General features: G+C 46.3%; 1 protein-coding gene across 1 annotated transcript in view; it reads right to left on the reverse strand.

Annotated features, from left to right (window-relative positions):
• Positions 1–4,510: 4,510 nt before the first annotated feature.
• HDAC3 (histone deacetylase 3) overlaps positions 4,511–15,241 on the reverse strand; it is a 28,014-nt gene continuing 17,283 nt past the window's right edge. Inside the window, exons 6-14 of the mRNA XM_006037538.3 lie at positions 11,886–12,019; positions 10,188–10,268; positions 10,018–10,091; positions 9,719–9,783; positions 9,182–9,271; positions 8,959–9,017; positions 7,782–7,861; positions 7,194–7,351; positions 4,511–5,723 (exon numbers count right to left, since the gene is read on the reverse strand). Coding sequence (XP_006037600.1) covers positions 5,654–5,723; positions 7,194–7,351; positions 7,782–7,861; positions 8,959–9,017; positions 9,182–9,271; positions 9,719–9,783; positions 10,018–10,091; positions 10,188–10,268; positions 11,886–12,019 — 811 coding nt within the window. The 3' untranslated portion in view covers positions 4,511–5,653. The remainder of the gene's footprint in view (positions 5,724–7,193; positions 7,352–7,781; positions 7,862–8,958; positions 9,018–9,181; positions 9,272–9,718; positions 9,784–10,017; positions 10,092–10,187; positions 10,269–11,885; positions 12,020–15,241) is intronic.

Consider the following 15,241-nt stretch of genomic DNA (forward strand, 5'->3'; position numbering starts at 1 on the left):
TACCATATCTTGGCCTCATCCCATATTTTAGACCACAGTCCTGTGAGCACTGCATCATTTAATGTCAAAGCCTTGGTTTTTAATGTGCATAGGTCTGCCTAATTAGACTGGTTCTTTAATCCAGAGTGTTTCTTCCTCTCTGACAAGTGAGTTGCAGTGGGAGATGCAACTCAGAAAAAATTTCAATAGACAGACATGGCTTCCAAATGAGAGACTTTTAAAGAGCACAAACAAAGCCTGCCATTCAAAAATATGGCTTAGTTCAAAACCTGTCAGTAAAGACTCATGGTTTGGGGTCTAGAAAAGAGTGAAGGCCTACACAATCCAGTTCATACTTGTGATATGCCCCACAGTGGAATCGGGGGGAAAAGAAGCAGGTTAGGATTATCTGTTGTTTGTGAGGAACATAGACTGAAGACCCACTAAAGAATGGATCAGTTTCTGCTCCTCATACTATCCCATAATAGAAAGGCAGCAGGGTGCATAATAAAAGTGAGGAGTACAAACAACCTACAGAAATCACTAATGCACAAATACAATAAATCTAAATCTATTGCGGAAGGGGAGAAGAGAAAGAACAGTGGCTCAGTAATAGTTGTGACTTTATAAAATGCATTTATTATAAGTAAAATCAACATTTCCTGCTGCAGCAGACAGGGAGACTGTCTTTGTGGGCTGGCAATGAATTTCACCAGTACTTTGAATGAGTGATCGATACATTGTAAAGGAAGAGACTGCCTTCTGAAGCAACAGCACATACTTACCACTGACACAAGTAGGACACTGAACTAATTTTTACTAACGGTCTGCTTTAACGTGGCCAGAGATCACATCAGACATGAAGGACTAACTGATTGTGTGAGGCAGACTGGAGCTGCTTACATATGTTAACAAAACAAAACAAAAACATGCTTTGCTGGAAGAAGCAACTCCTCAGAGTCTGTACAGATCAGGCACTTCAGCAGGGCTTTTTGGCACTTCTATCTAATAGCTGCTTCAATCAGCTGTTGGATGAAAGCACCAAAAAAGCCCCATTAAAGCCCTGACCTATACAGACTTTGGACAAGCTGGGTCCTACAAACGCAATGCCTCTTTTGGGCATGCACTGGGCTCAGCACGGGAGCACTCTGGGCTTTAAAGTAAAATGCTGGGGTTCTGTTTTTTTGTTGTTTTGGGGGTTTGTTTGTTTTTTGGGGGGGGGCAGTTTCTACGTCTGTAAACAGCCTAGAAGAGCAGAATGGTACTGCCTATCAGAAATCTGGGTTCTTTTCTAACTCAACTAACTGAGAGTGCCTGTAAAAACGTGCAGGATGCCTGCTCTGATGTGCTGTAATTAGTGTGTCAGAGCAGACTCAATTAATCAAGTCTGCTGCAGCATGCTAATTACCTTGCTCCAGCAGTCTCAGCATCTCTTGTATTTGTCATTACCCAATGATTGTGTGCGCGCTTCGGCACTGCAGAATTATTTCCCGCCACATGGAGCTTTCTTTGCACGGTGCAATTCTCAGCTGCAGAGAGAAAAACCCCAGTGCAAAGGAGTTCCCGCCGCTCGCATGCAAATTTGTTCCCCATTATTGGCTGTTTCTAAATTATTCCCATGTGGCGGTCCGAGAATTCCGGGAGAAATCTGAGAGAATTCCGGCAAGGAGTCCACGATTATCTCGTGGACTTCTACGTAAATCTCGGACCGAATGGTGGTTTGATCACCCATCAAGAGTCTCTCCCCGTCACCGGACGATCCTTGACGTACCCCTGCCCTGCGCGCTCGTTGAGAGTCACAGCACGGACTCTTGTATTGGTTTAAAGAGCTCTCATCGTTCGAGTTTTCTTTTTTTCTTCTTTTCTTCTATCTATAACTTTAACCAAGCAAGTTTTCCTGCCTGCACCGCGACCATCTACAGTGTAAGTAAAATAATCTTTAATCAACCTCCACGCGTCAGTGCCTAATTCTAGTTCGCCATGCCAACTTCCCTGGCCCACATTCCCGGGCTGCTGGCCACAGCCCCTCGGCCCCGACAGTATTCAGCATCTCCATGCTTCAAAAAGGCAGCAGGGGTGCTTTAACTAAAGCTCGCCAAATGATCTTTAGTTAAAGTGTCCCTGCCACCATTTTGAAGCACAGGATACTGGATACATAAAATTCTGTGGGCGCTTTAATTAGACAGGATCCCAAGAGCACACTAATTAAAGTGCCCTGTCCTTCCTGACCCTCAGGGCATGTGTAAAGATGACCTCAGTGTACTTCCAGGTGTGGCATTTCACTTCTTGCTTCCCCCTAAAAAACAGGGATAGGTAGCTAATTTTGTAAAGCAGTGCCCTTTCAACCAAAGAATGCTACATCAGATATACCAAAAGGGCTAATCTGGTATGTTCATTCTTATGAAGCAGAGAGGAAGAGGGGAGAGGCTAAACACAAGTAAGACTGAAATAGTCAGGGCCAGAGGTAATTTCTCTGGACATCATGTGCCTGTCACATTTAGCATTACTGCCCACTGTGTGCACAGCTGTGATTCCCTGGCATTTAGCTGCTGCATTCCATCCCATCCCATTATCCTTTACCTGCAGGCTACTGGTTGCATTACCTGGCCACATATGTTCTTTTTAGGATGCTTGTTTCCTAACAGATCAGATCAAGTTGCCACTTGTCAGGCCTTCACCATTTGCCTTCAATGCTGTCAGTACAAACACAGCAGCAGAAAAAAATGGTAACTTGACTCAGGAAGCTTTACTGGCAGAGTTGACTTCCTAGACAGCAGATGAAACACCCAACAGTTCTGGCTTCTATGAGATCACTTCACATTGAACTAGCAACATCTCCATTACAGAATTATTTACTACTTGAGCTCTCCTACTATTATAGCTCATCTGGCAAATAAAAGTTAAGAAAACACCTGGTCTAACAAACAGATCTCAGTGAGAAGAGCCTACCCAAGTCTTGTTACACTCCAGATATCATGAGGAAGAAGAGAGTAACAGACCTAATAGAGAGACCCAGCACAGATGCCAGTTAGAAATGGGTGAGACACAAACTAAGTAGCAAAAATTTTAGGAGGTTTGTGGCTAGCAAGAACCATTACTTTGAAACAACTTTTCTAAGCATGTCCTTAACACAAAAGCCTGCTGCTCCCTGAAAATCTTGGTGGTCAATTAATTTCCTCAGAAAAGGGACAGCAAAGCAATTTCAGACAGTATTTAGTAGAGGTGCACTGATAGAGATTTTGGGGGCCGATAGCTGATATTTAAGGACGCATATTGACCAATATCGATCCGATACAGCTGCCATCAGGTGGTAAGTCCAGTGTGGTGGAAGGGGAGGTGGGGAGAGAAGGGGCATGTGGGGGCAGATCAATGCCCCCCTGCAGTGAGAAAGGGGGCAGGAGCAGATGCTGCCCAGTGGGGCAGAAAGGGGGCGGAAAACGGACACAGAGGTGCAGCTTGTGGGGTGGAGTTTGGGAGACAGACAGTCACAGGAAGGGGGACCTGGAAGAGGAGGATCCACTGTCCAATGACAGCACAGCATTTACCATCCAGTCTCCCCCTCCACCACAGGTGCGACCCACCTCCACCCAAGCACCAGGAAAAGCCAGGGCTGCGCTGGGCAACAACACAGGGCTGGGAGCAGAGCTGTGGCAAAATCTGGGGTGGCTGCAGCCTCCTCCCAGTGCCGCAGGAGCCCACTCCCAGCCCAGCCCCCAGCAAGAAAAGCCCCACGCAGCGGTGGCTCCATCCTGCAGCTGCAGCCTGCTCCGCACTGTGCAGATTTGGGGGCACATGTTCCCCCACCCACCCGGGGTGCAAGCAGCAGCGAGCGCCACCCCCACGCCACGAGACATGCCTCTGTTCCATGCCCCGCCCCCCGCGGCAGCACCTACTCCCTCCCTCACCATGGGGGAAGCGTTGATCTGCCCCCACACCCGTTTCCTCCCCTAATGATTTACCAGCTAGAGGCACCTCTCCATGCTGCCGCTTCTGCTCCACGCTGTGCTGCAGCTGTGCGCAGCACCGGCATTTATCAGCCAAATTAAATCAGCCCCATCAGGTCAACACAGACAACTTTCTTTATATTGGTACCAGTCCAATATCGGACCAATGTATCAGTGCACCTCTAACATTTAGTTTCATTAAAAGAAGAGGGATAGGAGGCTATATTCCCCAACCTTGGGAGTTTACCCTTTTTGAGAATCGCATATAGTTTTGTAGCAACTGACACTTACCATTGTGCACTGCAGCAGAGAACTGGCTGGCACACATTTAGAAGAGAGCTGAATGCTTTCAATTCACCTGGCAAATAGGATGTATTAAAAAAAACAAACAAAAAGGATCTTTTCACAGGCAGGACAGCAGAAGACACTAGGACAAAGCCTACAGCAAGTGTGCTTTGGTAATAGAAGTACTCTTACTGACAGGTATCATAGATTCATAGATGTTAGGGTCGGAAGGGACCTCAATAGAAGGAAACTGAGCATGAGCTTCTAAATAGACAAAACACAATAAATCAAGCCAAAAAACCCCATCTTTTTGTTTAATGTTTAAAAAAATTAGTAAAACAAAAGTACAGAGAGCAGGAAAGTGACACCCACTCTATCACCACAGCTAAGACAGCTCTCCAAATACTGACAGACACCAGCAGACAATCAAGGAAAGGGAAGAGCAGCATTTAGAACAAGAGGCCAATGTAGGAGAGAGTTCTCTCCACTGTGTTAGCGGAGAAAGATGAACCATGAGAGGAACCACTTCCTTCAGCACCAAACACAATGAAGTCATCTGGGCATCATCAGTGAGGGCAGGCTTTCTACTATGAGCATGTGACAAGCCCAAATCTTCACCAATTCATAAAAAGGGCATGAAGTGGGGAAGGTACGTAGAGGTTACAAGAGAGATGGAAGTGCACAACACCACACCCAGGACTCCTGCAACCAAACTCCTGCATTCTTGGAGCTTCTAATCTGAGCTTCTTGGAAAAAGAGTATATTAGACATATATTTATCAAATGTTCTTGTTGGCAGATACAAAACAATTCTATTCAGGAGAAAGAGAAAGACTACACTCCTCCACCTTTCTCCATCAGTCTTATTCACCATCACAAAATTGGCTTTGCTTTGTCTGCAACTGGGTTTTTGTCTATGCGCAGGAACTTGGAATGTCTGGAAAGGCTGGCAAAGTGACCCTCAGAAGTTTCAGAGAATTTCACATCTGTTATTTAAGCAGAGGGTTAGAGAGACTAGGATGCATCAGGTTATGCTGTGAAGGGGAAGGAAAGTACTAAGCAACACAGTACTGATTTCCATTCCTGTGTTGGGAGCCTCCATTAGCCTAGGACCACTTGGTAAAGCCACTGAAGACCAGGCTTTGAAGAGGGCTGTATGGCAGCAGAACAAAGACTACAGCATCAATCCAAATGCCACTTGAATTTCCATTTTTCATAGTGGTGACAGAGGCCTCAGGAACTGTAGAGATAAAGGCCAGATTCCACTGCTGCTTGCCTCCCCAGATAGCCAGCCAAACCCAGTGATGCTGCTGTCACATGCATCAAACATGAAGGGAAGCTCCAGGGAAAGACTTTCTCCTGGCTCACATGTCCCTGTTATCTCCACCAAGTACCAGTGTCCAATTAGGGATCTTCCCACCATCCAAAAGTCCCACAAGATAGCTCTCAGATCTCAACGTCACTTTCCTTATCATTATCGTGGTCACCATCATAGAACTCACTGGAAGCTTCAGGCCTGAAAAAAAGACAGATAGACATCAGGGGAGGCAGCCTTGTCCAGTAGTTTGGAACAAGAGTGAGCCTAGATCTAGAGATGAGACAAACTAGAAGCACAAGGAGGGAGAGAAGCATCTCCTGACCTGGTACAATCATGGGGGCATGCTCTGTAAGGGATAAAATTATGCACTAGCAAAGAGTCCCTCAGACAGAAACCAGAAACTGGAAGATGAATGGTGCCTACTATATCTGTCTTCATTGGGATGGGGTTAGCAGGCAGAAGGTGGGAGGAGAGGTTGGGGTGTTAATCCCAAGCGGACCACAGCATGTAACCATGTCCACTACTCTGCCTGACCTAGACAAAGTCTCCTGGTCAACAGTAACAAACAACCTCTCCTGCACACAAAAAAAAACTGGTGCAACAACTTCCTCACCAGGTTTCTGGTTCTTAGATTCCTCCTTTCTCCTAGACAAAAACATCTCTGAATCTCCTAATTGGCAAGAATCTAACTTCTCCCATACGCTTGGGGAATTCTACAGCTCAAGTTGTTGCAACAAATAATAGCTGCCGTTACAAAATTCCACCCTCTGTGCGGCAGGGGAGATCTAACTCTGCCCCTCCAAGACTCAGGGTATTCTACAGCCTGAGGGTGTGCACACCTTAACAACAACAAAACACAGAGCTTCCTCTGTACCTCACTTTCGCAATTCTCCACCACTTAAATGTTAACCAATTAGCTCAAAATCAAGAGCTAGACCTTTGCAAGAGGGGGCAAAGCAAGATGCCACATTTATTAAGCGCTTAGTAAATATACACGCACACGCACACGCCCCCCCATTTCTGTTCTGCGCTGGTATACATTACCAGTCTCATCAATGCTTGAGTCAACTTAGTGGCCAGCTAAGTTGATCACGAGTGGGAGCTGGGCTTCTGTCTGTCTGTCTCATCAGGCGAACCGATGCTCCAGAATGATATGCAGAACAAGACCCAAAAATTGATAGGTCTTGCCCCACCTTTTATAGTCTTGTCAATTCATTCAGTCCTCTGAGCTTTCGCTGTGTCAACACTGTGTTCCTCCTTGAAGGTTGATTGATGTTGTTCTCTCACTGTTCTGGGGCGGATTCTTCTTGTTTTGGTCTTTTATCTGTCTGCATTCTTCAGCCAGTCACCAATTGGTGTTTTCCTTTTCCACAGCCACACTCTCTCACCCATTCCCTCACACATGCAGCATACAAAGGAGTGAAAGGTTGAGCACTTATGTCAAGCTACAGAGCAATACAAAATGGAGTTTAAGGCAGTGCAACACTCAAGAAAATACACCAGAAAAAAGCCTCAAGATAATACACAAGATTAAGGCAACAGGCAAAAGTCTATCTCCATGTTATTTACCTACCCTAAAGTTGGTATTTATGCCATTTGCGTAACAAGGGGAGGGGTTGGGTAGAAGGAAAGCTCATGTTCCCAAAACAGGAAAGGGAGACCCAATACCTGCTATAGTTCTCTTCAGAGCCTCTCTCCTCTGGATCAGGCTCATCTGTGCGGTCATAACTGAGTAAGTCAGAAGGAACATCGTGGATCTGGACACTGGGAGCATGGTTCAGCATCTTCAAATTCTCAAATATTGTCTGTCTGATCTGATCCAAGTACTAGGTAGAAAATACAGAGCTATTAGCAGAAACAGATCTAAGAGTTTGTAGTGACAAAACTCCTCCCATTAACACCTGCTGGCACCACTCACAACTTAGGTAACACACACGGTTTTCAACCGCAGCAGAGAGGCCAAAGCAGTCATTACAGACCTTAACTCTGTAACTGTAAGAGGGCCTTCAAACATTCCCATACAGGAAGGACCCATTGGAACTTCCTTACACTGCAGAGCAGCTGTGAAGTTACCAGACAAAAAAAATGTTGCTGAAGCACTGAGCCAGGCAGGGCAGACTCTAGTGACCTGCCTTGATTTTTCCAGGTAAGCTTATGGATTGGAATTCACCTGCTATTAGAGGACCAGCTTCAAGTACAGATCTTTTCATTGGGCTCGGTGAAACCATGCATCCAAGACCAGGCAGAGCCATTTACCTGTCTGGAGTTCTGGTTCTCAATTCTTGTACTGACATCTGGGTGAAGAGTGAAGTCTGGAGCAAAGTATTCAAAATATTCTACAAGGAAACCAGAAAAAGAGTTAAAGAACAAGATGAGAGGATTCTGTGACCAACGCTTCTAAAACACTGTTCTGCAGACAGGCATAGCGTATCCCCTTCCGTACCACTAAGACTAGAAATAGACATTCCCAAATGAAGCAGGTAAGCTGTGCTAGGACACATCCTCTCACAGCTGATCTGCTTCGCTTGGGGAAAATGAACGTTGCCCACTAATGCTGTGGGACATTGGGGGAGACATTCTCTCAGGGCTTGAGGAGTTGGACCTGTGCACCCTGGGAATTCCTAAGCAGGATGGGGCCCCTCAAACCCTGAGTGCGCCTGCTTGGTTATCCCAACCTACTGAGTCACATGCCCAAGATCTCCGGGGTGCATCTGGGTAAAAAGGGAATGTTGGCGTTTCCCTCAACAGGAAAATCCCGACTTTCCCTGCTTACCCAACACACTCCAAAGATCCCGGGGACACATCTCAGTAATCAGGGAAAGCTAGGCAGATACTCCCAGGGCTTGTGGAGCCCAATCCTGAACAGGAACTCCCAAGGTGTGCAGGATCAGGCTCCAGGCTGCCTATGCTCTCCTGCCATAAAACAGATGTCTACTGCAATAAGGTGGTGCAAATTATTACTATCTTCTGTCCTGGCCATAAATTTGGGCGTCTGTGGAACAGCAAAAGACATAATGTCTATTTGCTTTCACTTTATGTCACCATAAAATGTTTAAGGCAGCAAAAAGGTCAGGACAGGTGATACCTGTTTCCACCTTAAGAGCACAGCAAGACCAACTGCATCACCATGAGATACAGACGCGGGGGAAAGCAACAGGAAGACAAAGTTTGTTGTAGAGGGAATTTAGAATGCTATATCAAGTAAGGACATGCCTCTCCAGAAAGGCCTGCCAGAGCCTAAAGATATGTGAACCAGAAAGCAAAAAAACCTAGAACAAATGATCTAGGATTAAAAGGGCTACCACTTCCATCCAGCCATGGTTACCATTAATTATGTTGAGCATCAAAGTCTCTGATGCATTAACACATCAAGATATGTTGGCTAAGCTTATGGAAAGAATGAAGACACTGCAATAGGAGGACCCCAACTCACCACTGTACGGAAGTTCCTCACTAATTGCTTCATCCACAAGTAGTGAAGTTTCATAAGTCCTAAAATACAAAACAAGCTACTCAATCCAGAAAAAAAATGATTTCTACCCCACTGCATGCTGCTGGCAAACCAGTTCAATCCCATATCAGTTACAAGTGAGTAGGCCCTTCAACCCCTTTTGTAACAAATGGGGCATTTCTAAGCAAGCATATAAAAGACTCACCAGCATCGTGCCACATTACGAACAGTATAGCCTCCTCCTCCCAATACAAGCAGGGGGATGTTGAAACTCTTTACATATTCCACACACTCTCTAGAAATACAAAGCAGCACAATCAGTGCAAATCATCAGAGCATTCCATAAACAGCACCAGTCTTAACCCAATAACATACCTATCTATATGATACCCTCAGAGTTCAGGGCTTCTAACCCAGGCAATCCACAACCTGCCTCAATGGGAACCAGCTCCATGAACTGAGAGGAATTCAATCTGCGCACTCACGCACGCTGGCACGGTACTGCTGGAGAAAGCATTGTGAGACCCCAGTCATAACTAGGAGAGCTTGCTTCTGCAGAATCATATTCCCTAGTTTGGAAGAGATTTTCCTATCCCAAAAACTGGGATAGGATTCCTATAGTCTTTTGCTGATGCTGAGGTACCAGGATTACAGCTTGAATCTCACCAGTGAAGGACGTTTATTTTTTCAGACTACAAGCAGGGATTTTTAAATGCCCTCTCCACATCCCTACTGAACTTACCCATGTCCTCTTATACTGAGATTAAAGCAGCCCAGGCGGTCACAACCCAGAGAATCAGCACCACACTATGGAACAGAAGAAGCACAGCTTAATTCCAGTTAGAGCGCTCCCTCTCAGATGCAGACCATAGTAGACCATCCAATCACCAGAGCCGCCAGCAAAAGGTCAGCTGGCCATCACCCATCCACCCACCCACCCATCCATATCCCTCAGGGAACATAGATTCATATATTCGACAACATGCAATTATCCATATATTAAGCAAGGAAAATGCTTGTGCACACAGCTTGCTTTCCTACCTGCAGCACTATGCATGTGGGCTGATAGAAGTCTACCACCTGGTTAATCACTGGCTGGAAGAGGTGCTTATAACCTTTAGAGAAAAATAAAGGCTGTCATCATGGCTATGGAATCAATGGAAAGAACAGACAACAGTGACAGCAGATGACAATGAATATTTTTTACTTACTTTGGTCATCAATGCCATCTCGCAGAGGCACATTTAGGCAGTAATATCGGCCACTCTCTGCACCAACCTCATACATGTCACCTGGTCAGAGAAAGGAAGAAGAATCATAGCGGTATAGGTTGTAGCCGTCTAAGGACATAGGCAGACATGGTTCTTTGGATTAATCTGATATCTTTTATTAGACCAACTTAAATTAGTTGGAAAAAATTTTTTTAGCAAGCTTTCAAGTTTAAAAAACATTGTAAGAGTCATGGCACACAAAGATCAGCTCTGAAATATAGATTTCACAGACTTCATGGACATTAGGGCTGGAAGGGACCTTGTGAGATTATTAGGTCCAGCCCCCTGCCCAAAGAGCAGGAAGTCAGCTGGGGTCAGATGACCCCAGCAAGATGATCATCCAAACACTTCTTGAATGTGTCCAGAGTAGGTGATGGCACTACTTCTGGAAGGAGTCCATTCCAGATTCTGAAGACTTGGACGTAAGGTTGTTAAGGCCGCAGTTACCCAATTGTGTCATGAGGACATCATGGGAAACCAAGTCAAAGGCTATTTTGAAATCCAAGTAAATGACATCAACCTCTCCTCCCCTGTCCATGTGATGTCTCACTTGGTCATAGAAGGAGACGAGGTTGGTCAGGCATAACCTACCCGTAACAAAGCCATGTTGGCTGTCTCTCAGAATGACACCTACTGAGCATATCATGGGCATGGTAACAGAAAACTAAAATTTAAGCCTACTGATGCAACCATGACACAAAGATCTCTTCCAAATCACTGCAAACTACTGCAGGAGGATATCCATTAGGGCTGTGAGAAGCTTTAGCTCGGCGGAGATTCGGTCCAATTCAGTGGCCGAATCTCCAAATCCGAATCAAATCAGAGGACCGTTTAACCTCTCCAAATCGATTCAGAGAGATTCAGCGATTCGGACGTAGATACAGCTTTAAATGTTTTCTCTACATACCTCTAGGTAGCAGGGGCTCTGAATGCTGCAGTGCTGGGGCAGATGTAGAGTCCCACAGAAGCACAGGGGGCTCCCCAGCGCGCTCGGCAGCAGACCTGGAAGTGGACCAGAAACACTTCCGATCCACATCCTGCTCCACAGGAGAGAGCCCCTGTCCCCCTCCCCTCCCCGCCCCGCCCCAGCAGCTGGTGTCTCCTGGGTCTGGGGGAACACTCAGGGTCCCCCTGTGCGCTCCCCAGAAGACCTGGAAGTGGACCAGAACTACTTCTGGTCCACTTCCAGGTTCACTGCCAAGCACACTGGAGAGACCGCCCCCATGCTCCTGCGGGATGCTCCATGCGCCCCACCACTGCAGCGATCACGAGCCACGCTGGTACCTTGAGGTATATAGAAAAACTTTTAAAGCTGTGTCTATGTCCGAATTGCTGATTCTCTGAATCAGCATGGAATCATCAGATTCAGATTTGGCAAATGAAATCAGGGGCAGTGATCCGAAACACTGTCCCTGATTTGGGCCAAATCTGAATCCAATAGGGCTCATTTCGCACAGCCCTAATATCCATCACCCAACCACTCCCCCATCACTCCAGCATTACCCGCTTCTCCCCCACATCAATTCTCTCATGTCCTGAACCCCAGCATCTCATGCTAGTATGTGAAGGCAATGATTGCAAAAGAGACCAAAACGAGACCCAGCCATCTGCTCTTCACTGGCAGTGGAGGTTCTGTACCTGTACCAGGAAAAAAGTAGTTCCCATATTTGTGGAAAGACACAGTCATGACACGATCTGTCAAGTAGAAAGCCTCTTGAACGCCATCTCCATGATGAATATCAATATCAATGTAAAGAACACGTGGGTGATACCTGCCAGAAACAGGAAAGAAAACAAGTGTTATGCCATTCACCTAGAATTTCACGTAGAAAAATACCAACTATTTTCATGAATTCATGTGCCCACGGGACTCCAAAAAGCCACCCCCACAAAGGTACATAACCCTTCAAACTAGTAGAGCTGACGCAGTGTTGTAGATGTAATGGTGCAGAAAATGTGAGCAGTAAGGGTTTTTTTGGCAATATCTTTTACTAGACCAACTGTATAGTTGGGAGAGACATTGGACAAGCTTTCAGGCACAAAGACCTGAAGAAGGGCACTTCATGCCTGAATACTTGTCTAATGTCTCTCCCAACTATACAGCTGGTCTAATAAAAGACCACCAAAAAAAATAAATAAATAAAAAATCCCACACACCTTGCCCAACACTTCAGAGACTTTCCTACCAAATAATCTCTTCTGGTACCACCCTAAATTCTATGAAGTATATCAAATAGGCTTTAGACTATAATGTAACTCTTTACATACCATCTTCCACATAAGCAGCATCCCAAAATACTTTCTTCTATTACAGGGGTGGGCAATTATTTTGGTTCAAGGCCCACTTATATGAGTTTTGGTGAGCTGTTGATACCTTCTGAAAGGTTTTGTGTGAGGCCCACATTTTAACAAGCCACAGATAAAAAACAAATCAGATAATAAAAATTAAACATCTATTATAACATATTTTAATTTTATTTAAAAACAAATTTTGTCCTGATTTGTTTTTGAGTAGTGCAAATAGAGGCAATTGCATAATAGCTCAAAATAGTCTGCATGTGTAGGGTTTTGGGGTGCACACATGTATGTGCTGTGGCTGCCTGCACACTAGGTCCTGGGAGCTGGCCAGGGGTACAGGGAGGGGGGAGGGTCAGGGGGCACATGCAGAAGAGCTCACCCAGGCAGTGCAGTGCAGGTGCAGTCCACCTGTACTGCACTGCCCCAATAACTTGGGCAAACTAAGGAAAGGTCGCGCTTCATCCCTCAGGGAAACATTGGGCTTCTCATGGAAGACTTAATTGCCTGTACACAAACTCCAGGAGCTTGGGAAATAAGCATGAGGTACTCGCCCTTCTATGTGAAAATGATTATGACCTGGTGGGACTCCACCTATGATTGGTCAGTGGCAATAGAGCGTTATAACCTGTATAGGAGAGACCGGGTCAGGAAGTGGGGTGGGGGTATAGCTCTCTACATCGAGGATCATCTCACCTCACTGCAGATGAGTTTCCAAACCAGGAAGGGCATCTTGAGACCCTCTGGGTCAAGATACGAGGAGAACATGGGGAGGGTGACTTACTTGCAGGAGTCTACTACAGACCTCCCCACCAAGAGGAAGACCTAGATCGGGAATTCAACAGGGTACTGGTCAAGGCCGCGTGCTCCTGATTCATGATCACCATGGGGGACTTCAACTTCCCTAACATCTCTTGGGACGAGCGCACGGCCAAATTTGACAGGTCACATAGCTTCCTGACATGCACTGATGACCTCTACCTAACCTAGGAGGTCTATGAGCCGACTAGGGGAGAGGCATTGCTTGATCTGGTCCTGGCCAATGGGACGGACCTAGTGAGCAATCTGCGGATTGATGGGAAGCTTGGTGACAAGTGACCATGATTTGGTCACCTTCTTAGTTCACCAAAGAGCAGGCAAACCCAGCAGTAAAGCAGAAGTCCTAAACTTTGGGAAGGCTGACTTTTGCTAACAGAGAGAATTGGTCAGTCAGGCAATTACAGGCCATTCCCCCCGCCCCCTCCCCCCAAAAAGGGAATACATGAGGATTGGTCATTTGCACAGGGCAAAGCCATACCATCTTACAAGAAATGCAGTCAATGGGCAAGGAAGCTCCCATGGCTGAATAAAGAACTCTTGGACCTTATTAAGCTCAAAAGAGCAGCCTATACCAGCTAGAAAACAGGAAGCAATACCAAAGAGGATTAATTCTGCACTCACCTGCACGTATAGAGAGCGGTTGAGGAAAGCTCAGGCACAAACTGAACTTAGGCTAACTACGGGAATCAAGGACAACAAAAAGTCCTTCTTCAGATATGTGGGAAGCCGGAAAACGAACAAGGATAGCATTGGGCCCCTGAGAGATCTAATGAGGCAACTGACTTCTGATGCCCAAGAAAGGGCCAAACTCCTAAATTACTTTTTTGCACCGGTTTTTCACCCTCCCAGGAGGATTGCATGGTCAGAAACGGCACAAAACAACCGGGAGCAGGTGACAGGCCTAAAATCAATGTGGATCAGATGGGGAATACCTTGAGGAAGTGGACATTCATAATTTGGACATTCATAAGTTTCATAGTTTCATAGTAGCTAGGGTCAGGAGGGACCTGAATAGATCATCTAGCCTGACCCCCTGTCACAGGCAGGAATGAATGCTGGGTTCACAAGACCCTAGACAGGTGATCATCCAACCTCCTCTTGAATTTGCCCAAAGTAGAGGCGAGGACCATTTCCCTGGGAAGCTGGTTCCAGATTTTGGCCACCTTAACTGTAAAATATTGCCGTCTGATCTCTAACCTCAACCTATTCTCCATCACCGCCGTCTGATCTCTAACCTCAACCTATTCTCCATCACCTTATTACCATTGTTCCTTGTCACCCCAGGTAGTGCGGGGGAGAAAAGGGCTCTGCCTATTTGCTGTTGATCTTCCCTGATGAGCTTGTAGGCAGCCACCAGGTCCTCCCTCAGCCTCCTCTTGCTGAGGCTAAACAGGTTTAGGTCCTTCAGTCTCTCCTCGTAGGGCCTGTCCTGCTGCCCTCTCACCAAACAGGTGGCCCTCCTCTGAACTCTCTCCAGGCTGGCCACATCCCTTTTGAAGTGCAGCACCCAGTACTGGACGCAGTACTCCAACTGCAGCCTGACCAAAGTCGCACAGAGGGGGAGTATCACTTCTCTGGACCAGCTTGAGATGCACCTTACGACGCATGACAAGGTATGGCTGGCCTTGCTGGCTGAGGTCTGGCATTAGCAGCTCATGTTCATCTTGGAGTCAATAATGACTCCAAGATCCCTTTCCGCCTCTGTGCTTTCAAGAAGGGAACTCCCCAGCCTGTATGTATGCTGTGGATTCCTTCTCCCAAGGTGCAGCACCCTGCATTTGTCTATGCTGAACCCCATTCTATTCTCATCTGCCCACTTTTGTAGTCTGTCTAGATCTAGTTGCAGCCTCTCTCTCCCTTCAAGTGTGTCCACCTCTCCC

The sequence above is a fragment of the Alligator sinensis genome, unplaced genomic scaffold (assembly GCF_000455745.1).
Source record: "Alligator sinensis unplaced genomic scaffold, ASM45574v1 scaffold1191_1, whole genome shotgun sequence".
NCBI lineage: Eukaryota > Metazoa > Chordata > Crocodylia > Alligatoridae > Alligator > Alligator sinensis.